Source organism: Hemiscyllium ocellatum, chromosome 36 (assembly GCF_020745735.1).
Source record: "Hemiscyllium ocellatum isolate sHemOce1 chromosome 36, sHemOce1.pat.X.cur, whole genome shotgun sequence".
In the NCBI taxonomy this organism is placed as follows: Eukaryota; Metazoa; Chordata; class Chondrichthyes; order Orectolobiformes; family Hemiscylliidae; genus Hemiscyllium; species Hemiscyllium ocellatum.
Window position 1 is genome coordinate 29,267,076 of NC_083436.1, and position 24,652 is coordinate 29,291,727.

Here is a 24,652-nt window from a genome sequence, read left to right on the forward strand (position 1 = left end):
ATGGATTTCATTAGAGTGACTGTGAAATGTTATAACTGACCTTATTGGCCACACACCAAGGGAGAAGAAATTGATTTGGGTTCCTTCACCTGAGGATTATCAAGTAGCCAATGGTGGCGGTAGTAGGGGCATCCATATGAGAAAGTCTGGCAAGAATAGTTTCTCACAAGGCATGGATTTATGTTTCTTTCGTTTTCCATTCCCTCCTAACGCCCTCCAGTTTCAGGTAGATATTTTACCTCCTGAACAGTATTTTTGATGTGACAGAATGCCATAAGGTGATTTCCACAAATATGATCAGTACAGAGGCAGGGTTTTTTTTTCTGACTCTGGTGTTCTGACACAGTGATCAAATTTTCACAAGACCTCTGCCTTCCACCTTCAGGATCTCACTATTCTGCCAGTTTTTGTCATTAAGGCTTAAGTATGATCAGTAGTTGATTATCAAATATTGATCAGTTAACATTTGATCCCAGACTAACACATTGATTAGGTGGTAACATTTCATTACAATCTGTACAGGTGCGCATTAAAATCCAGCAATTTATAAAAGCATTATCATGGAAGTATTCAAACATGCAATTGTTGTTTGTTTTTATATTAAATTGTATTATTACAAAATCCTAAACTATATAAGTATACATCTTTCATGTATATGAAAAGTATAATTCCTTCTGTTCTGTAGTTCTGTTTTCATGTCCATTTGCAATCCATTTGCCAACTTGTTCTTGCGGCCTCTTTATGGCCAGAGGTTGCATTTTTAGTTTGGTAATATCGAAATAATTTAATAATTCTGTAAATGAATGTGAAGTTTAATTAGTGAAAATCAGGATGACTTTAAACTATTTTGATAGCCGTGTCCCTGTGGTAGCTCATCATTGCAAAACATTGGAGTTTGCTCATTTAAATAAGACAGCAGATTGACTGGAAACTGCATATTATTTATTTTCCTTCATTTTCAAGGGCTTACTTCCAAATTTTTTTAGCTAAAGGGAAACAAAGCTTGGCTTGGGGGAGTAGGTAGCATCGGAGTACCTGGCAATTTCAGCAACTCAAAATTTTCACTTCAACAGCCACTTCTTCCTGATCAAATAGTTGGCACCATACAGAAAAATGTAACTGTCAGTTGCCATACTACAACATCCATACATGTGTTTTGCAAGTAAATACTTATTTGGATTGTGATCCTGTATGTGATTAGTGGACCTGTGTAACATATATCCATGTGGACCTTTGTGTTTAAGTAACTTAAACTAATTTAATTTTTGTTTTATGTCTCTCAAATGTTTATGAGACTAAATGGGAAATTTGAGTTCTAGGGGTCAGTACAGTATATGAAAAAAGCTTCACATGATGTCAGTTTTGTTCCATTAATATTGTAAGAGCTTTTACATCGGCACACTCATGCAGATGGTGCTAAAGCAGATCTACAATCATAAGGGCCCATCATAAAACCAATGAAAAGGCACGCATCATCAAATATTAATGACCTGGTAGCACCAGAAGAGCGAGGTCTTGTGTTCTTGATGACTGCAGATCAAACTGAGTGGAGTAGATCATTCCCTAAATCCGTAGATATTATTTCAGCATGTATTTTCTAAATTAGAGCCAGCTTCCATAGAGTGTGAAGTAAGATTGGTTTAAGCATCAGAATATTTAGATTGCATTATTAAGGAGCAGGATGACCAGCTTTGTATAGTTCCTTGACTTGTTGTTTATGCTATCAAGAGAATGCAACTTAGTGTTCAAAATATGGATCAAATCTTAACTTTTGACTTGCAAATTTCTTTCATGATCTATTTAAAAGTAAGCTATGTTTTCTGCCTGTACTGATGTAAAACAGAAACAGAGTATAGTTTCAGTGATGAGATTAGATGCAGCCAGGCTGACTGTCTCCTGGGTCTTCATTTCCCTAAAGCTTGGGCCACCCCTACTTCATTGTTTGGGTATTAGTTACTCTTTAGAGTCTTGAATTACAAGAGCAATTGATCCCTATGACCTAGTGTAAAGCCTTCATCGTGGCAGTGGGAATCTGAGCTTAAACGTACACATGCAGAAAGACCAATCAACCACAAACGCAGCAGTTGTCCTGTGAAGGGTTCATCTTGGAATGTAAGTGTTAATGCCCTCTAGCAGATTATTTAAATACTGCAGCAAGTGTCTTTTAGAACTGACGGGAAATCTCAGACGGTTCCTATCTAAACTTATAAACTGACAATGTTGAAAGTCATCTAGCAATTGTAATTGGACCATTTATTGTTTTAAAAAAAAGTATTACGACAATATCAGTATTTGCTTTTCAGTAAGTCAAGAATTACCCGGTAGATTTTAACAACCATACTGCTGACCTTGTGGTTAGAAAGTATTTTCATGTAGTGCTATTTAATTCTTGCATTATTTCTTATTTCTGGAACTGTTCATTCTCAAAGCTCATCCTTTATTTAAAGCTTCCTGACAGTAAGGAAAGCATTTTATACATGGATGAAAAATGTCCACTAAATGAGTAAGCATTTGCCCTGTGTGTCTAAACACACAGTGCTAATGTAATCCAGTAGTTTACTTTAGGAATATTTAGTGACTTAAATCAGTCATCACAGGCTTGCTATAAATTTGAGTTGTGTTCTGAGTAACTTCTGTTTCAGCCAAAAAAGCATGCTTTTAAACCAAGCTTAATTTGCATTGCTAAATTTACATGTTAAAGTCCCTTCTTCAATTTGCAGCATTGTAAATAACATTACTGTATGGGGTTGAGGGAGCCTATCTTTAACCCAGACGTATTGGGTACAGAAGTGCAGTTATAGTGAAAAAGCTGATTGTTGGTAAGTTAATATAGATGTCAAATGATTTAAGTGTTTTTGTTCTTTCTAAGATCACTCTACTGTGTAATATAGCCATTTGGTTAATGATTACATTAATTCAATTAACCAAATGGATACATTACACAGTAGAGTGATCTTAACAAGGAATAGAATGGAAGTATTTGATGGAATGCAAGCCTCCTGCAGGGTTGGGATTTATGTTACTAACTCTGTCTTACATCTTGCCAAAAAAGCCAGTTATCTTAATAGTTTATAATATAGAGATACTTACATTTGTGTTTAGGCAAATTGGTTGATAAACAGTTCATTTTCTTACATTTTCTCTTTTTTTAAGGTCACCTTTATTGCCCAGTTTATTTTTATTTTTGAGTTAACTTCCTCATTAAGTTCACCTTTTGCCTGTTTCTTCTCTTCTACCTTCCTATTTTTTACCACTATTCTTCTTGATCTTTTACTGGGGTAGGGAGTGTTATGATTTCTGACAGGCAGAGGATGAAACTGACCCAACGAGTTAAAACCTCGAGGGAATAGACTGAGTGTGTGAATTGTGAGATAGAGCTGGGTCCGTTAACAGTATGCTGGAGTGGAATAGGTATATTTGCAGTCAGGTGGAGTAGTTCAAGTCTGTTAGCAATGACGCATTGTAAGTTGGGTCAACAGTAGCTATGAAGTTTGTTACAGTCTTTGATCAGACTACCAAATTAATATTACAGTCTGTTTAGTAACAGCATTTTGTTATGTAGAAAAAGTGAGTGATCCAGGGGACTTGATAGTAGAAGAAAACCACAAAATCCACTTTTGAGAAAATTGTAAACTTTATTATTCAGTGCTAAAATTGTAATATAATCCACAATAGATGTACAACAACTTTTGAACATCCAAAATTAACATGGTAAATATGGGGAAGGGACTGAGTGCACATCAGATAGTAAATGTGACAAAGCAGGTCCCATGGATCTTATAGCAATCTCACCCCAGCTGGACGTTAATGACACAGTGGCAAATGTGTTGCTGGTCAAAGCACAGCAGGCCAGGCAGCATCTCAGGAATAGAGAATTCGACGTTTCGAGCATAAGCCCTTCATCAGGACAGTGGGCCATCGAATCTCATTGAACAACAGAACGGCCTAGAATTCCTCACGTTTACAGATCTAGCCTAGAAATTCTCTCATAAGGAACCATTGGACTGCATCACCCTCTTTTTCACTATTCTAAGTACCCCCAGCACTGAAACTCAACTCCAGCACACATTCACTAACTCCATAACTCCATCTTTTCACTGACAGCCAGCTTCGCCAAGGTGGCCTTGCCCCTGGGTTTGTCTCTCAAGCTCCAATCTTGCACAAGTTGGATCGAGCAAAAACCATATATGAGTTTTACAATCCCACTCTCTCAGATACAATCAAGTCTTAAAGCTTCAAGACCTCTTCTGATCCCTCATGACTTCCTTCACCACGCAAACAGTGACCTTCTCACTTTTACAGTTCCTCAGGATGTCTTCTGAGTCCTGACTCACTAATTTGGAGAGCTTCTATCTGAGCTCTTATTGTACAAAGACATCCAATTGTTCCTCTTCATTGGGTCTCCCACATAGGATCTATGTAGATTAGCATGTCTTCCCAGACAGTACAGCTAACTGGAGCAGTCCTTAGATAGACTCTGTATCTGACTCTGTTTGGCTTTTTTCTCCTTTTCCCATTCACTCCTTGAATCTTTGAACTCTTCTTCAGTGAGTCCCAAGCCTTGATCTGTTGAAAACCTTGCAATAAGCACTTCCCCGATGTTACTAATACTTTGAAACAGTCAAATATGTCATCCTTGGTACTGAATATACCCTGAAAGCAGCATTCTTACAGAATACTGAAAATGGATTTCATCACAAGTTGAAATATTTAGTTTTGTTACAGTAGAAAAAAGTTGGCATGTATGACACCATTGACGAGTAGTGTTTGGAAATGAGCCTAAATCATTGGCATCAAAAAAAGACATTAATAAGAATAATATAAGAGGAAAATTAGAGGAGGGACTGACATGATGTGAGATGAATGAGATAAAATAAAACCAGCCCTCATTGCCAGTTTAAACATATTTCCACAGTTTCCTCACATTGAAATTGATATCTCACTGTGCAAAGTTTGAAGTTGTAAATTACCTCAGGATGCAGCAGCCTGCTTTAATGCTTCAATAGTTCTACTGGAGATTGAACCTATAAACCTGCTGGCTCTGAGGGATGCATGCTGGTTGCTAACTGAACCAAATTGACACCGGCAGTGAGTTACTGAACTAGGAATCTGAATCAATCTGATCTGAGTTCCTACCTAGGAGCAGTGGGGCACATCTAACCTCTCCCATGTGTGATGGTTCAAGCACCTGATTGTTATTTATGCAACCTTTCCTATAAAGTGCATTGTAGGAATCTCGCCCATTCGGATATGGATGCTCTGCGTTATCAACAGTGCAATAGTTACATCTAGGTGAACAGGAGGAATGCAGATGCAGGAGATCAGAGTCAAAATTAGAGTGGTGCTGGAAAAGCACAGCAGGTCAGGCAGCATCCGAGGAACAGGAAAATGAACATTTCGGGCAGGAGCCCTTCATCAGCCCTTTATGATCCCTGATGAAGGGCTCCTGCACGAAACATCAATAGTTACATCTGCAGAAATAAAGTAAATTATATCAATGTTTATTGTACTTGCTGTTTAAGGTAGCTGAACAGTGTACACGTTTTAAGACTCAATTGGTGAGCAGCTTCAACTGAAGAATAATGCTTGGTATGTCCTACAGTCCTTTGCAATAAAATTGTTCATTTAAAATTCACAGTTATCACAGGATGTGAATACATTTAAGATTTAATATTCTTGTTCATGATTTTTAGATTAGGAATACAATTGTATCTGGAATGATCCCTTGAACTTCTCTGTCCCCCTCGAAGATCACCTACAATCCCTCTTGCCCTAACTTAATAAGAAGGAAGATGGGGCCCTTCAAGTGCCCCTCACTTCTGAGGGAAGGGAAGACTTAAGTTATACCACTTGTATCTGGTCATTAAAGAATCTTTTAAAGTTGATTTGCTTGCAGTATAGTAGAGGAGTAATCGATTGCTTATGTTAACTGTACATTTTAAACAGATTGGATTTATTGATTTTTCTCTTTTCTCTTTTGTGTCCTCACTGCTGAATGAAAAGTCTTGCTCAGAAGTTTCAGGTACCTATTGGGAAATGCTAACATTAAAACTATTGACTGTTCAGTCATTCCCGGTTACTAATCGTGTTTATAATCTATCTGCACCCACTCAAAAATAATTCCCAGCCCAATTTAACAAATCATCAGCTTGCAATATTGAGCCTATTGAACCTCCTGAGGAACTGAAACATCAACTCTGATTTCTGTCCACTGCCAGACCTGCTGAGCTTTTCCAGTAATTTCTATTTGTGTTAGAAATAGCATACGCTTGGTTGAAATGAAGGATGTGAACCTTTATTATTATTATTAGGATAGCTCGACGTGGTTGATTTTCTACCTGAATGTTAATGTAGTGAAATTTATTTTGTTAAATAAAACCCCTTTGTTTAGTGATTGGAGTTCTACAATCAAAGTGTTGTAAGATACTTTCAGTCTGTAGAAAATTGTGATTTGATCATGAATGGGAAATGATTTACAAAAGTCCATCTTCATTACCACATGATTGTTTAACAGATTGAAGCTAATGTAATAATGCTGTGCTGTGCTGGCAGTATTGTTGGTAATGTATATAAAGTTTGCAAATCTTTGAATACTAATTTTGAATTCTCCAAAGCTTCTTTTCTTTAAAAGTATGGTTATGGATATGTGCATAGACTATTTGGAATGGTAATTGTAATAAAGGTTCATGTTAATTCTCATTGAAGCATTGAGAATGTTTTAATGCTTTTAGGTTTATTATGTGTGCAGAACTCCAGAATGTCTGTCTGGATGAAAAATGGTTCGCACAAGCTAATAAGCTCCTGTTAAATGTTTCTCCAATTACTGTGTCTTTAATACATGTGAATTAAGTGCAAGTCCCTAATTTTGGCATCTTAGTCTATAAAAGTTCAAAGCAGATACCTAGTGCAATGTTGTGTAATGTTTATGGATGTTAGTTTTATGATGTTACCAATAAATTTAATATAGGAAGATCACAAATATGAAACTCCTTGCAGTAACACTGTTTCAAGCTTGCTCTCTCTGTTGTTGCTATGTTTTGCATTGGCAAAAGTGGTCCTCTGTGTTACTTCATGGATATACAGTACTTGTCAAGGTGCAGTGGTCTGCTGTTTCCTTCAGTGAAGGCCTGCTGGAAGAGGACAGGGCGGATCCTGTCGGGTTGTTCCCTGACCAGACTGTTAAAGTCATTTGGCAGAATGCCTCATCTCTAGAATTTTCCAACAAGCACCAAGACATTGTTTGGCTGGTGGTGAGAAGCGCACGATCAGTGAGATCCTTCACGTACACTGGGCTCCCTGCACCACTGCTTTTGCCCTTGAAGTGGCTGTGTAGAGATGGTCACTCATCTGCTGGAATGTGCCTTTGCAAAGGAAGTCTGGAGAGAGATGCCGTGGTTTTTGTCGAGGTTCATCCCAAGTACCTCTGTGACGCAGGACTCTGTGCCCTACAGTCTCTTCCCCAGGTCACACCCAGACAAATGTTTACTCTGCCTGGGGAACCATCAACTCGATGAAAGATGCTCTTTGGTCTGCCCGAAACTTGTTGGTCTTCAAGAGCACGGAGTTGACCTTGACCAAGTTTTGCAGACTGGCACGTTCCAAGCTCCAGGATTACGTGCTGAGGGATGCACTAAAGCTTTGGGGCAGCTGTTGACAAGGCACAGTGCAGAAAGACTACCAGCTAAGGTCTTTGTCAGAGTTAAATGGAGGTCCGTTCAGTTATTGGACCCTCCCAGTACCTCAAATATATGTAAATATAATTTTGTACAAGGCAGAAATGCCTTTGGTTTGTGGATAGAGTCAAACTCCAGTGTTTGTTTCTTCACTTGTTACTATACAGAATCAAACTGCTTTAGTGACTGTGCACATATATAAAGATATGTTTAATGTATAAAGTATATTTTTGAAATAAAGAAGAATGGCCAGCCAGTAGTCTGCCCTGCTATCTTTGCCTGTCATTGGAGCTGGTAGTTGATCTGTTGGGTCTTGTTTTGAGCACACTTTCCATGACCAATAAGTCCTAGTGTGAAATTTGAACTTGGAGGTTCCGAACTGAGGATGTTAGAGTGGGAGAGCACTAAATTCCACTCAGTCATCAACCGCGTTAAAGTTGCTTCAAAGTTGATTTGCTTGCAGTAAAGTACAGGAGTAATTAATTGCTTTTATTAAACGAGACATTAAGTAACTAATTCAGTATTTGGACTTTCTTTAAGTCATAGAATTTAATCCTGCTTTCATATTTTCAGTTCTAATTCATCCTTGCAAAGTTGGATAATTCTCAACTAACCTGTCATGTCTTTTTATAAGTTCTCAACATTAACAGCCCCATGGCGCCACCAGGTGTTCGTAGTTGGGAACACACAGGGGTACTACGCCTCAAAGTTTAGATTAGATTAGATTAGATTAGACTTACAGTGTGGAAACAGGCCCTTCGGCCCAACAAGTCCACACCGACCCGCCGAAGCTCAACCCACCCATACCCCTACATTTACCCCTTACCTAACACTACGGGCAATTTAGCATGGCCAATTCACCTGACCCGCACATCTTTGGACAGTGGGAGGAAACCGGAGCACCCGGAGGAAACCCACGCAGACACGGGGAGAACGTGCAAACTCCACACAGTCAGTCGCCTGAGTCGGGAATTGAACCCGGGTCTCAGGCGCTGTGAGGCAGCAGTGCTAACCACTGTGCCACTGTGCCGCCCACGTGGTTTATTAGCGCTCTATTTCAAATGTAGATTTAACAATTGCTCATAGACCACTGTTTCTTTCTGCCTTGGAGATAGTTTATTATTTTCTATTATTTTTCAGGAATTTTACTATATTAGTTTCGTTGTACTAATTTTGCAGGAGTAACAAGTTTCGTGACTTTGTGCAGGAGCAGTGGCCTCATTTACAGTAAGAATTGGGGCACACCAGCAGAACTCTGTTAATAAGGAGTGAATTTCACAGCAGCGTCCTACATTTTAGCGTGTGTAGTTCAGTTCAGGAAGTCATTCCCAAGTTACCATTTTCTTCCAGGAACTTTATTATATCAATTTCTTGTTAAAAGGTTAACCATTCAGAAATGTGAAGGGTGTGAAGTTGTTATATTTACAATAGAGAACCATTTAAATGTCAGAGAGAAAAGCAGGGTTCACCAATTCAAATATGTGAATTTTCAAAAGCATCTTTTAAGTTTCAATTTCTGTCACTCAACCCTTTTGTCATTGAAAATTAACTTTTTAAGCGTGGAGTTGCGTTACTTCAGATTTTAAATATAGAGTCATAGAGATGTACAGCATGGAAAAGACCCTTCGGTCCAACTTGTCCTTACCGACCAGATATCCCAACCCAATCTAGTCCCACCTGCCAGCACCCGGCCCACATCCCTTCAAACCCTTCCTATTCATATACCCATCCAAATGCCTTGTAAATGTTGCAGTTGTACCATCCTCCACCACTCCTTCTGGCAGCTCATTACATACACGTACCGCCCTGTGTGTGAAAACGTTGCCCCTTAGGTCCCTTTTATATCTTTCCCCTCTCACCGTAAACCTATGCCCTCTAGTTCTGGACTCCCCGAACCCAGGGAAAAGACTTTGTCTATTTATCCTATCCATGCCCCTCTTATGTTTGTAAACCTCTATAAGGTCACCCTCAGCCTCTGACGCTCCAGGGAAAACAGCCTGTTCAGCCTCTCCCCGTAGCTCAAATCCTCCAACCCTGGCAACATCTTTGTAAATCTTTTCTGAACCCTTTCAAGTTTCACAACATCTTTCCGATAGGAGGGAGGCCAGAATTGTACTCAATATTCCAACAGTGGCCTAACCAATGTCCTGTACAGCCGCAACATGACGTCCCAACTCCTGTACTCAATACACTGACCAATAAAGGAAAGCATACCAAAGAGCCTTCTTCCCTATCCTATCTCCCTGCGACTCCACTTTCAAGGAGCTATGAACTTCTGGGATCAATAATATTTCCACTTCCATGAAGGAATTTAGTCATGAGCAGCCTCTGTGATTAATTAAGTAAGGCTCTTTTGTGATTTCTTAGGATGTTAATTGTACATTCACATTATATTGCTTATACAGTACCAAATCCAAAGTTTATGTAATGCAAGTCTGACAGTTTACTTTGCTCCACTTTATTTTGCAGGTCCTGCTTCAGGGTTAAAATTTTAGTGTAAACCTCTTGGTAAACAAAGGATTTCACTCATGCTTCCACTATAATGAGAACATTTCCAACTAAAATTAAAGTTGGGAATGTCTGCATTGTTTCAGTTAGGATCTTGTAGAAATACTAGACATGCTGTCTTCATGAGATGTACTTAAGGAGGTTCAGTTATATTTGTAACATTAACAATGTGTCGACAAGTCTCTTCAAATGATGCCCACATGTCGTACTTGGCAGGAAAGTGAATTTGAGGTTTTATCAGATTAATCATGATCTCAGCGTGGCAGAGCAGAGTCAGTAGGCCGAATGGCCTTCATCTCATTGGCTTGTGATCTTGCCATGTAGGACAGGGTGGGGGAGGAATAAAAGAGAATACACGTGTTTGCTTAACTATGCTTTGCTGTTTCATCAATCATTTATTGAAAAATAGTAATGTCAATAATGTTGAGGAATACTTGAGTAACTGATTTTGTGCAAATAAGATTTGTCTTATAAAAGGATGACTAGGGTAGGTATCGGTCCAGTCAAGGATAGTAGTGGGAAGTTGTGCGTGGAGGCGGAGGAGATTGGTGAGACACTAAATTAATACTTTTCGTCAGTATTCACTCAGGAACGGGACTCTGTTGCTGGTGTGAATATTGAGTCACAAGTGATTAGAATGGATGGCCTTGAAGTATGTAGGGAGGAGGTTTTGGGAATACTGGAAAGGATGAAAATAGATAAGTCTCCTGGGCCTGATGGCATTTACCCTAGGATCCTCTGGGAAGCTAGGGAGGAGATAGCAGAGCCATTGGCCTTGATTTTTATGTTGTCATTGTCAACGGGAATAGTACCAGAAGACTGGAGGATAGCGAATGTGGTCCCCTTGTTCAAGAAGGGGAGTAGGGACAGCCCGAGTAACTATAGGCCAGTGAGTCTCACTTCTATTGTGGGCAAAGTCTTAGAGAGAATTGTAAGGGATAAGATTTATGAACATCTGGATAGGAATAATGTGATCAAGGATAGTCAGCATGGTTTTGTGAAGGGCAGGTCGTGCCTCACAAACCTTATTGAGTTCTTTGAGAAGGTGACTAAGGAGGTGGATGAGGGTAAAGCAGTAGATGTGGTGTATATGGATTTTAGCAAGGCGTTCGATAAGGTACCCTATGGTAGGCTAATGCAAAAACTACGGAGGTATGGCATTGAGGGTGCATTAGAGGTTTGGATTAGGAATTGGCTGGCTGGAAGGAGACAGAGGGTAGTAGTTGATGGACTAGGTTCATCTTGGAGTGCAGTTACTAGCGGTGTACCACAGGGATCTGTTTTGGGACCGTTGCTGTTTGTCATCTTGATAAATGATCTAGAGGAGGGGCTTGAAAGCTGGGTGAGCAAGTTTGCGGATGACACAAAGGTCGGTGGAGTTGTGGACAGTGAGGAAGGATGTGGCAGGTTACAGCGGGATATAGATAGGTTGCAGAGCTGGGCAGAAAGGTGGCAGATGGAATTCAATGTAGCTAAGTGTGAAGTCATTCACTTTGGTAGGAGTAACAAGAAGATGGATTACTGGGCTAATGGTAGGCTACTTGGTAGTGTGGATGAGCAGAGGGATCTTGGTGTCCATGTACACAGATCTCTGAAAGTTGCCACCCAGATAAATAGTGCTGTGAGAAAGGCATATGGTGTACTGGGCTTTATTGGTAGAGGAATTGAGTTCCGGAGTCCTGAGGTCATGTTGCAGTTGTATAAGACTCTGGTGCGGCCTCATCTGGAGTATTGTGTGCAGTTTTGGTCGCCATACTATAGGAAGGATGTGGAGGCATTGGAACAAGTGCAAAGGAGGTTTACCAGGATGTTGCCTGGCATGGTAGGAAGATCGTATGAGGAAAGGCTGAGGCACTTGGGCCTGTTCTCATTGGAGAAAAGAAGGTTCAGGGGAGATTTGATAGAGGTGTATAAGATGATTAGGGGTTTAGATAGGGTAGACACTGAGAACCTTTTACCGCTAATGGAGTCAGCTGTTACTAGGGGACACAGCTTTAAATTAAGGGGTGGTAGGTATAGGACAGATGTTAGGGGTAGATTCTTTACGCAGCGGGTTGTGAGTTCATGGAATGCTCTGCCAGTAGCAGTGGTGAACTCTCCCTCTTTATGGTCATTTAAGCAGGCATTGGATAGGCATATGGAAGTTATTGGGCTAGTGTAGGTTAGGTAGGATTTGGTCGGCGCAACATCGAGGGCCGAAGGGCCTGTACTGCGCTGTATTTTTCTATGTTTCTATGTTTCTCTTTCTTTGCAGAATAATCACATGGGATGTTATCTATGACAGGCCTTAGGGCGGGTGCTGATACCAGCAATGGAGGACTCTGGTTATATGGAGAACCTACAGTTCTCCTTAATCTCCCCAGTTCTAAGAGGAAATTTGTTAGAACTGTTCAGAATTGTAGAGGGTCTCAATAACCATAAGCAAGGAGAAACTGTTCACATGGCCTAAGGGCTGGTAGCCAGAGGAAAAGGTAGTAGGAAGCAGATTTGTTAATAACTTCCTGAAGGAAATTGAATAAATAATTGAAGGCAGGACTTTTTCTGTGCTTAAAGTGAAGGGTAGTAGAGTGGGACTCACTGAATATTTCTTTCAAAATTCAAGCACTGATGCAGTGGCCCAAATCGTCTCCGTGTATGCCATATCACAAATGTTATTGCTAATAATCTGCAACATCAGCCTCAAACACACACTATCAGGGTTCCAGCAGAGGCGATTTGTGTCTGTTTATTGTCTGGCTGAAACTGCTAGACAAAGGCCATTATTGTATTGCAGTGTTCCCTCCATGGCATCTGTAACATTGCGCTCTATGTTGATTACTGTAAAGATTTGTGCTGCTCCAAAAGCAAAGCTTGACCTTTTTCAAAAAGGGGAATGGCCTGATGGACTATCTGACCATGAAAGGCGAATTGTATGACATTGCAATTGGATCCTGTTTACGCTTTCATGATTAAAAGAGGAAGGTCTTCAGTTTTTAAATCAACAATGGTTTTCTTGTATGTTTTTATTTTTCAGCTCAACAACATCAGCAAGTTGAAAGATTTTCTTCTGGAGCACAGAAAAGATTACATCAATGCTAGCAGGTATTGCAGTAGCCTGTTGTTCTAGTTTGGTCCACAAAAGGTTCTGAAACATGTTTTAATAAAAGTTTTTTATTGCTGTGATTCCGTTCTGGAACTCTTTCTGCAGTCTGTCAGTGCGCTGCATTTAAATTACCTGAGCAAGGTAGGCATCCATTTCACAGTCTTGGTGTAGTGAAAGTGTTGCAATGGAAACCAACTTATCAGCCCTTTCTTTTAATTCTTTCATTGAATATGAATATCACTGACAAGAACATCAATTGTTGCTGCCACCAATTGCTCTTGAACTGACTGTTGGAGGATAGTTAGGAATCATGTTGCGACAGAACTGGAGACATTTGAAGGCCAGATCAGCTGAGAATGGCAGATTTTCTTCCCTAAAGGTGGTTGGGAAACCTGATGTTCTCATGCTCAAAGTTATTGAGATGAGCTTTATATTCCATATTTTGTGTTTGATTGTAAATTCCACCAGCTGCCATGCTAGGTTTTGAATCCATGTCTCTAGAGCTTTACCTGGCCTCTGCATTACCTGTCCATTATATTATTAGTCCACGAGGTCACTTGTCACCACCCCAACCCACCCACCCCACTTGTGGTGATGTTTGGATTGACTAATACATACTTATTTATATCTGTACACTTCATGGGTCAACTCCCTAATGGGTTAGTGTTTTGATGTACCATATGGAGCGATATTTGATCTCTGTAACAGAGGTTTTGCCTGCCAGATGGAGAGCCAATGAGAGCCCCATGTCATCTGTTTTGCAGCAGGCCTGCTAACCTGCCAGCCAAAGGTCTTCCTAGGATCACCAATTCAGGAAGGAAGTCCTGCCCTAAGAGCTACCAGCCAATCAGAAGCTGGAGACTGTCCATTGCAAATCATGCTAGTAGGCGCAGTGGCTGCTGTTGGTTACGTGGCCCAGATATCAGATGAGTGAGGGCAGGAATAGGGTCACCATGACAGGTTTTGGAGGGTGGAAGGGAGGATCACAGGAAGGGATACGCTTCAGCACCAAGGGCCGAGTGGTGGCTTGATCTGTTCACTTGATCAGAAATTGTGTGCCTGTAGATAAGCCCCAGGCCCCACCTCTAACGACCCAAGTCAACAAACCTGATATGCTTTTGCTTTTGGGCCCTCTGCATGGTGAGTCTCGGCCAGTGGTTGGATGGGGCCTTTTAACTGGTCATTAAATGTCCACTTACAGACATCAGTTGATGTCAGGTAGGGAGATTGTCCACAAACTTTCAAACTCTTGTCTCATTGAGAGTAGAGCCAGGAGGTGAGCGGACCCCTAAACTATACCCTCCAACTTGATTAAGTGCCACTGCTTCAAACTTCAGCTCAGGGTGAATTAAAGTTCACCCATAATGTAAACTGAACATTTGAGACTGCTAAAATAAAAGCAAATTACTGCGGATGCTGGAATCTGAAACTTAAAAAAAAAGAGAAAATGCTGGAAAATCTCAGCAAGTCTGGCAGCATCTGTAAGGAGAGAAAATCAGTAAGGAGCTTTGACAAAGGGTCTAACTGACTCAAAACATCAGCACTTTTCTCTCCTTACAGATGCTGCCAGACTTGCTGAGATTTTCCAGCATTTTCTCTTTTTTGATTTGAGACTGCTAGTTCATTGTTTTGCTAACTTAGGCACAGAAGCAATTTGTCTTCCTACCCATGGATATTTAATTGAAGGCTGTTGAAATGATGCCATCGAGAAGTCATTGCATTACCAAGAGAAGTTAGAGAAAATTGAAAGAAGATACTGTATATCCACAAATGAAATATTTGTCATTTGGGTGCTCTTAAAACCCTAGTTGTATGACTTTACCTATAATATGATTTGGAGATGCCAGTGTTGGACTGGAGTGCACAAGTTAAATATCACACAACACCAGGTTATAGTCCAACAGGTTTAATTGGAAGCACACTAGCTTTTGGAGCACTGCTCCTTCATTAGGTGATATTAATTAAATTAGCTAATAGACAGAAAACAGAGTAGGGATAAATGGATCATTCTCAGTTTGGCAGGTTGTGGCTGATGGGATATCACAAACATCAGTATTTGGACCTCAGCTGTTCCCAATATATATCAATGATTTGGATGTGGAAACCAAATGTAATATAAAATTTACAGATGATACAAACTTAAGCAGGAACTTGTATTGTGAGGAAGACTTAAAACGTTTTCGAGATGATTTGAACAGGCTTAATGATTAGGCAAGAAAATGGAAAATGGAATATAACATGGGAAAATGTGAATCTATCCACTTTGATAGGAAGAACAGATGTGCAGAGTATTCCTTAAATGGTAAAAAGTTAGAAAATGTGGATGTACAAAGGGACCTAGCTGTCCTTGTTAATAAATCACTGAAGGCTAACATGCAGGTGCAGCAATCTATTAGGAATGTTAGCCTCTGTTACAAGAGGATTTGAGTACAGGAGTAGTGAAGTCTTGTTTTAATTGTGTAGGAATTTGGTTAGACTGCACTCGGAGTACTGTGTGCAGTTTTGGTCTCCTTTTTTCTGGAACAATACTTTTTCCATAGAAGGAGTGCAGTGAAGGTTTACTAGACTTGCTCCAGGATGGCCTACGAAGAGAGATTATGTAAATTAAGCTTATACTCTCTAGATATTGGAACAATGAGATGATCTCATTGGAATCTACAAAGTACTTGTAGGGATAGATAGGGTAGAAACAGATAAGATTATTTTCCTGGTTGGGGAATATAGAACCTGGAGCCCAACCTAAAAATAAGGCAAATGCCTTTTCAGACTGAGATGAGGAAAAATGTTTTCATTCTGATCATTGTGAATCTTTCGAATTTTGTAACTCAGCTGCAGAAGCTTAGTCTTTCAGAATATTTAAAGTGTAGGTTGACGAACTTTTGTTTTATTATTGCCTGAAGGGTTAGTATGGATAAAAGTCACTATAGTGTTTGATCAGCCATGATCGTATTAAATGGCAGCGCAGGCTCGGCAGGCTGTATTTTCTACTGCTCCTAATTGTCAACAAGTAAATCAAATTACAATGCACAAGAGGCTTAAATGCGTGGTTAATGGGTTACTCTGGTACAAAACATGAATTGACAGAGAAAAGGCTTGAAGGAAATAATAAAGTGAAGTAGGCCATTCATTCCATTTCCTAAGCCTTATTAACAGAAAGCCAATGAACATGATTCGTCAGTTTTGAAATGCAAACAGAAAATTGTGAAGAAGCCCAGCAAGTCTGGCAATATCTGTGCAGAGTCAAACAGTTAACATTTTGAATCTGATGTGATTCTTTTTGACAAGAGAGCAATGTTGCTCTTTGAATGGGATTTAATTAGTATTTAAAACAGTACAGCCTGTAGTTTCAAATTTGGCGTAAGAGAGCAAACTGTGAAGTTGTGTATTGTACATCAGAGTAACTCTGTAAATACTTTTTAAAGAAAGAAAATGTTTTTTTGTTTAAAACATAATCTATAACAGCTGTTGTGGGTCGGCTGTGTTAAAATATTGTTTTGAGCCAGAGGAGAGTAGAAACAATAAAATACTTAAATATGGATCTTTGTACACACTGAATATCCCTGAGTATTGCCCGATTTTTAAAAAATAAATAAGCTTCTCATTACCTAATGTCTATTGTATAGACTAAAAGGCAGTACATACATAAGTCAAAAAGTGGGCTGGTGGAAAAGCACAGCATCTGAGGAGCAGGAGAGTTGGCATTTCAGGTGTAAGCCAAGACAATGACTAATATCAGATTATTTCATCATGGAAGACCATCACTGTCAAGCCTGATTCTGTATTAATCCATTACTCTAATATATACAGTGTAGGCCGTGAATAGCGATTGGAACGTAGACTAATTTTCCTTCACCTTGTTCGAAGATGCTGAACCGATTTAAAATACCTGACTGTTACTTTAGCTACAGGCAGTAGAGCAAATATTAAACTTGGGACCCAGTCTTTATGGCTCAGTCACATGCTGCCTTTCTAAACTACGCCTTTTGCAAAGCCAATTTTTAAAAGAAAATGACTGGGAAATTTAACAAAACTACATCCTCTCATCTAATTGATGTCTTGGGCTGGATCTCTGAGAGACGCTCAGGCATTTCAGTCTTGAAATGAAAAGTATGGAGATAAAGCCTTATTAGAGATGTACAAGATACCAAATAGAACAGAAAGGATTAGTTTTCAATATTTTTAAATAAATCTTCATTGCACAATAATTGGGTGTAGAGATAAACTGGCAAGGGGTATGTTCAGATATAATGTCAAGAAGCACTTTACATAGACTGATTGGGATCTGGGATCTTGGCTCATGCATGTGTTGCCTTTTGGTTGGGATGTTCTATCAAGTGAAATGAAATCATTCAACAAGTATGCTAGGATATTTCTTAAGTTTGATTTTGATGGTATCAATGGACTCCTCAGCTGCACTCATCTTTGAAAATTCTGTATGTCTTTATACAATGCATTTATGTTTATAACATGAATTTAGCTTCTCTTGAGGCAGTATGTTACTGAAGTTATTCAGTACATGCCATTTATGTAATACAAATGCACACTTGTTCATTGGTAGATATAGAATTGTCACCTACTTAGTCATTTTGCTACTAAGTGCATCGCTTCTTTTGGTGTGTAGTCCACATAAGTAATTGCATAATCAATCCAGCACATGTACAAGTTCATTGGGTTTGTGTTGAAACAGTAACTTGATACCATAACCACCAGCTAAGACTTTTCAACTATTAGTTCATCGTAACCTTTCCATGCTTAGTTCTCATCTCCTGTAAAAGAAAAGTTTCCAATCAAAGTTCTGAGAAATGTTACTTATTTGGGACTAACTGACTTAAAAAAAATAATCATAGAATCATCGCATATTTTACAACATATAAATAGGCAAATTCACCTATTTGTTCAAAGGTTTTTCTCCAAATGAACCACTTAGTATTCAATTGGTGGCACATGGTTTAAGCTGATAAAGCATACTAAAGATGTACAGTAAAATGTAGCAAGAAGCTTGGAAACTTTCAGTTGACATTTCATAAAATTCCCTTGGGAGGAGTGTTGCATATCAATTACCCCCCCTCCGCCATGAAGAAAATAGTGGATGAAACAAAATATGTATTGTACAACCATAAGCATCCTCTTCAGCATGTATGGCACTGTACAATTATACAATATGGTGTTTTTTGTTCACATTCATTCATTGAAAGTCCTATCCAGTAGCAGCTTTCACTTCTTTTTCACAGGTCCAGTTATTATCAGCAAGGCACACTTCTATGACCTCTTTTCCCTTTAGGTCACTACATTCTTGATCGTTTGGCTTTTCAGAGTTCCTTTCCGACCAACAAACCAATAACACCTCAGTTCAGCTCTGGGGGAACAAAAATCAGCTCTTTAACATCTCAAAGCTTTACGCAGTTTTCAAGACTTTGGATCTTTTTTAGCTAGTTCACACACTGCTTCTAAGTGCTCCTGTTCTTTTTATATCAACAGTTTCTCTGCCAGTCTTCTGTTTCTGGCCACATGGCATTTGTATCTTAACTTCCTTCCTTTTGGTACTGCCTCCAGGCCACAGAGTTTTTAAGCTATTCAAAGAGATTAAACTTTCTCTCTTTAGAATTAATAATTACTCATGAAAGTCCTTTTCAAATATTTTCAAGCAATTGCACATTCCACATACATTTTAAAATGCAAACTTTGTTTATCGTACTGCTTCTGGACCAAAGATCATCACAAGCTTTACTTTTTGTTTTCAGTACAGTCCTGAAATCAAGTGCATTTTACTACTGTGAAACGTGGTGTTAAGATTCAAGATAAGTAGAAAATGGTGTACAAACCAGTCGTTAGTATAAGGGTGGAAATTCTGAAAAATATCAACAAGTTATTCACCAAGGTAGAATTAGGTATTTTGAGGGTATTTCAGGACAAAAAAAATGTTGATTATAATGGATTGAGTAAATACATTTAGCATTATGAATTTTTGAAAGTAATTCATTTAAAGAAAATAATTTCATCAGCTGGATATTGGTTGTTTAATTCGAAACTTGAAGCCAGAGAGGAGAGTATAGTGGAAAGATATCCGGTCAATAAGGAATGGGATTTTGGTCCCTCCCAGTTGATGGCCATGTGTTCTGGACCAGACCTGCTGCTACTGCCAGGAGGGGCTTTCACTACTATCTCATGTAACCTGCAATGTGCAGCTGGCATTGCCTTATGTTGGATGGTCAGAGCTAGTGATAGTACTGTCATCCTGAGAGATATCAACAGTCCTACTGCAACAGGTGCTCTTCACCAGTATATATTTTTGAAGTGTTCAACAACCTGATGATTTGTGAAGTGACAACTATAAGATCAACTTTGCCCGTAATGTCGATTCTCCTGCTCCTCAGATGCTGCCTGACCTACTGTGCTTTTCCACCACCACACTCTCGATCTCCAGCATCTGCACTCCTCACTTTCTCCTAGCCTCAAGAAGAGATCGTAGTCCGTCATTTATTTTCCCTCCAAGCCCTCACTTAAACCTCATCAAAGTTGAAGATTTGACTTATTGTCCCCTACAGAGGATTTGTATCTCAGTTCTCAAAACTAAAACCTCGCTTGTGCAAAGTTGGTGCTGAGTATAAAGTAAAATGAGTGCTGAAGAAAGCAACTGGATTACTTTGCATGTGCAGTCTGTGCTGGAATAACATTGTACATCTCATTGGTTAAGTCCTCTCTCATCATGTAGATTCAATTCACAGCAACAACATCCTTGGCAGGTTAGTGTACTCAGACTGTGACATGTTTGCACTGTCAATTTCTGTTACAGATGGCAATATTGTAGTTATAATGGAACTAAAAGAAAGGGCATGATGTACAGATCTGATTTAATTCTTTCTTAGTGAATTGATTTAAGAAAGTTAATATCTGTCCATATGAGTTTAAAATGGAGATTGAATTACTTTTGCATCCAAGTCCAATTATCCTGGCAGACTTAAAGATTGCGCTTACATTACAGCATGGGAGATTGACTAGTCAATGTTTTCAAATATGCTTCTCATTAAGTTATCCACATATTGATTGCTTTCAAATTGCTTCAGTGTTCTCAGAGTACTTGTGTTTTGTTTTCCTTTCTTGAGACTATGTTTCCACTGAGTGACTTGTCCAGGTATCAGGCCATCAACCTATTCAACTGAAACAGATAATTCAGGGGATGGCCAGTCCTCATGTTTGATGATCTCTAGTTGGCTTTCAAGGAATAATTGGCTTCTCAAAGAATATTTGGGATGTTCTTTTTAACAAGCAAATACTGTATTGTGAAATACTGCCAATTGTCTTTTATTATTCATCAAGCCATTTGAAATAAAAACACTTCTGGTAATTAATTTATAAATTTAATACTTAATATACTCCATTCAGATTGCTTGATATACGATAGTGAATATACGTTTTACCTGATGCTCGGAACAATGCATTGCTGAAACTCCGTTTTGAAGATACTAGACTCCAACAATGCACCATGTGTCTTTTTTTTCCATGGGGGCAATGAATTGTGGTTAGCAACAACCCCAGCATAGTAAAGTTTTATTGGTTGTAAAATTATACCCCACAGGACATACTTCCCAGTTGAATTTGTATGCTTTTAACTTCCTTTCCTGTGTTTTCTTTCTAGATTAACATTTTTGATCCTATGCCCACTTTCTTCATTGTACCAAAGATTACACTAAAGATAAAACTTAAATTCCCTTGTCCCATGCTACCCAAGAAAAATATAATGTGAACGTGGCTGTGAATAACTAAGTTATGCATGTGTGGAATTTTTAAACTTGTTGATCTCCTATCCGTCACATCAAAAGTATTAATATCATAATCTCATTTTACTCATGGAACTTTATTAATGCAATGAAATAATACACTCAGTTTTTGCGATCTTCATTCTTGTTTAGTGCCTTCCTCTGAAAATGAATCTTTTATGATTTTGTTTAATTCTCACAAATGTCCCAACTTGTTTTATGCAAGTCCCAAATTACTTATTAGTCAGACGTTAATTTGCCTATTTAGTGCAGTAAGATGCAATTTCTACAGCCGCTAAGCTGGTAAAACAATATTATGGAACCAAGATTTCTATTTAATGGCTCCTTCTGACTGCCATTTCAGTGTTTTGCTACTGGCCAAAGGCAATTTTATAACTGCAATTATAAACATAGAGTTGGAATTTATTATTACCAATGCAATAATATCGAGTGCCAACCTGGCTTTTACCCATTTCATTTCTGTGACTGATTGTAGTAATCATTGCTGTAGGTTAGAGAGCCAAATAGTACAATGGCCTTTACAGGGTATCAGGCCCCTGTGTGAACAGCATACCAATCATCTTAACCAATCAATTGAAATATAATGAGCAAAAAGTCTGAATCAGAGGGTACGTATTAGAATAATGAATTAAATTTCACATCAGGTCCAGAAATCAAAATAATGAGAGAGAAAGAATGGTTTGTTTGAGGAAAAAAGTGCAGAAGTAAGAATTTTAATTCATTTTTTTCCTGATCTGCAACAATTAAAAGTGAGACTCCATACCAGTAAAAAGATTAATTTCAAGGCCATAGAATTTGTGTGATACTAATTAAAATGCTAAAAAGATTTAGTACTTTAATTACTCAGCTAAAATGGACCAGCCTAACTTTTGTGGAATAATGATCTCTTACTCTTTCAACCAATCCAAACTTGCAACCCGGATGACACATGTTCTCCAAATCCTTATATCAGTTGTCCAGTTGCCTGAACATGATCCATTTATTCAAAGCTACTGGATCCCCTCAATGGGTTCTCTTTCCACTGTTGCACTCTCCTTTTCAAATTAGTTATATCCACAAAAAAAAGCTTACTGGATTGGTGAAATGTATCCATATTGACACTTTAATCATACAATGACTTTTTAAGTGCCCTGTTTTCATGGACAGAACCTTATTGAGACATCAAGGCATCCATGAGAGACCCATGCTGTTTCCTTCTGGCAAATCAAGGCCTCAGATGTGCCTATGGTCTTTTTGCTCAGCAGTTTAGTGAGGTGGCAGAGAGCTGTGGCTGCAGTCGGTTGGGCAGGCCATGGGTAGGTCATGCGTGCTGGAGAATGTGGGACAGAGAGGTGGCAGCAAGGGAAGGGCAATGGTTCTCAGTAGGCAACCTCTTCCCGATGTCTAGTCCCTGAATTAGACTCTTCTTTGAGCGACCTCCAGGTGATTACAAGCTGGCTGCAAGATTTTAGCTACCATGTGGCAGGACTGCCTGAGACTGATTGTTGGCAACAGCAGAATGAGGCTTTAGGTGATCATTAATTTGCCACTCAGGGGCCCTGATTGACGGTAGTGTAGGAAGGTCGACTCAGGCTCTTTCTGCCCACAACATCACTCTGGCGGAGGCAAAAAAAAAACTAGGGCTCAGCCACCCAACAATTTCACCTAATTAATTGCCCTTCCTGTCTCCAAGTTCAGCACCAGAAAGAGCAGAACATTCTCTAGGGCGGCATAGTGCAGGTCAGGTGAATTGGCAATACTGTATTGCCCATATTGTTAGGTGCACTAGTCAGAGGGGAATGGGTCTGGGTGGGTTACTCTTTAGAGGATCTGTGTGGACTTGTTGGGCCAAATGGTCTGTTTCCACACTGTCGGGAATCTAATCTAATCTAATCATCCCATATCCCAAGTAATAGATCACAACATTTTCCTTCCTACTGCTGCCAGGATAACCGATCTTTAATTCCCAGTTTGTAAAAATTTTCATCATAGCATGCATAGGCCTGCTATGTAAGCAATCTTCCACTCTTTTGAAGCAATGTTTTTAGAACCAAAGGGACTCTAGAAGACCAATACACTCATTAATGATACAGCTGTCTCTTTTCAAACCCTAGGATGGAAGTCATCAGATACGGGAGGTTTGTTGTCACTTAGTCCCATTCCTTTCTTTCCTATTTCTATACTTGTACTGCTTTGTTTTAGTTCTCATTCCCACTGGACTCTTGGTTTGAGTTGTAAGGAGAGGCTGGATAGGCTGGGACTTTTTTCACTCCAGTGTAAGGTATATAAAATTATGAGGGGCGTAGATAAGATGAACAACAAAGGTCTTTTCCCTAAGGTGAGGGAGTTGAAAACTAGGAGGTATATTTTTAAGGGAAGAGGAGAAAGATTTAAAAGGGACCTGAGGGGCATCTTTTTCACAGCGAGGGTAGTTTGTATGTGGAATGAATTGCCAGAGGAAGTGTAGGTGCAGGTACATGAATAGGAAAGCTTAAGAGAATATGGGCTAATTGCAGACAAATGGGGCTAGTTTAGTTTGGGAAACTTGGTCGGCATGGATGAGTTGGACCAAAGAGACTGTTTCCATGCTGTGTGACTCTATAGTTGCTCATTATTTCCAGAATTTTTTTCTTCCACATTAGGATAAATATAAAGCATTTGTTTAATGTCTGACATTATCTTATTCCCCATTATAATTTGATTTGAATAGGACCATGTATACTTTCAGTAATTTCTTGCTCCTTTCAAAATCTACAGAATTGTTTACAACCTTTTTGATGTTTGCTAGTCACTTTCATAATTTCATTTTTATTCTTTCAAAATCAATTTTTGGCTTTCCAAGTTGCTGAATTCTAAAATCTTCCAAAACTATACGCTTACTATTTTTTACGATATCATAATTCTCTTTCTTTGATGTAATACTACTGTCAAACCCACACCAGGTGTTTGACCCTTCTATTACTTGATCTATCTTGCAACTTGTCTGGCATCCAGTAGTGGATGAACAGAGGTTTCCTCAAATTAAATATCAGGGAGGCTGAAGTCATCATCTACATGCTAATTACCCATTTTTTGTTTCCTGCTTCTTCTGCACTTCCAAAGATATCATAAATGTTATATACACGAATCTTGCATCAATATTTGATTTTTTTTATTGTTTTAAATCTAACATTTATTTCATAGTTCAATGTCAAAGCCCATTGAAATTTGTAAAAGGTATGGTTTTAGTTTTAACACTTTTTCTTCTAATCTTCAAAGAAGTAAGTGAGGACTGCAGATACTGGAGATCAGAGCTGAAAAATGTGTTGCTGGAAAAGTGCAGCAGGTCAGGCAGCATCCAAGGAGCAGGAGAATCGACGTTTCTTCATTTCCTGAAGAAGGGCTTATGCCCGAAACGTCGATTCTCCTGCTCCTTGGACGATGCCTGACCTGCTGCACTTTTCCAGCAACACATTTTTCAGCTCTTCTTTGAAGATTATAATGGTGTATTGAATACTTGATCACAGTCAGTACAAGTATTTATGTTATTATAGGTTGAGCTCAGTGATTGTAATTCAGCTTCCTAGGTGCTAAGCAATGTAATTCCCTCTTTTACTTATCTTCTTTTCCAATTCTCCCTAAAATCTAAGTCT

General features: G+C 39.1%; 1 protein-coding gene across 1 annotated transcript in view; it reads left to right on the plus strand.

Annotated features, from left to right (window-relative positions):
- stx18 (syntaxin 18) overlaps window positions 1–24,652 on the plus strand; it is a 155,006-nt gene that overhangs the window by 61,940 nt on the left and 68,414 nt on the right. The window contains exon 2 of the mRNA XM_060851389.1: window positions 13,195–13,262. Within this exon, the coding sequence (XP_060707372.1) occupies window positions 13,195–13,262 (68 nt within the window). The remainder of the gene's footprint in view (window positions 1–13,194; window positions 13,263–24,652) is intronic.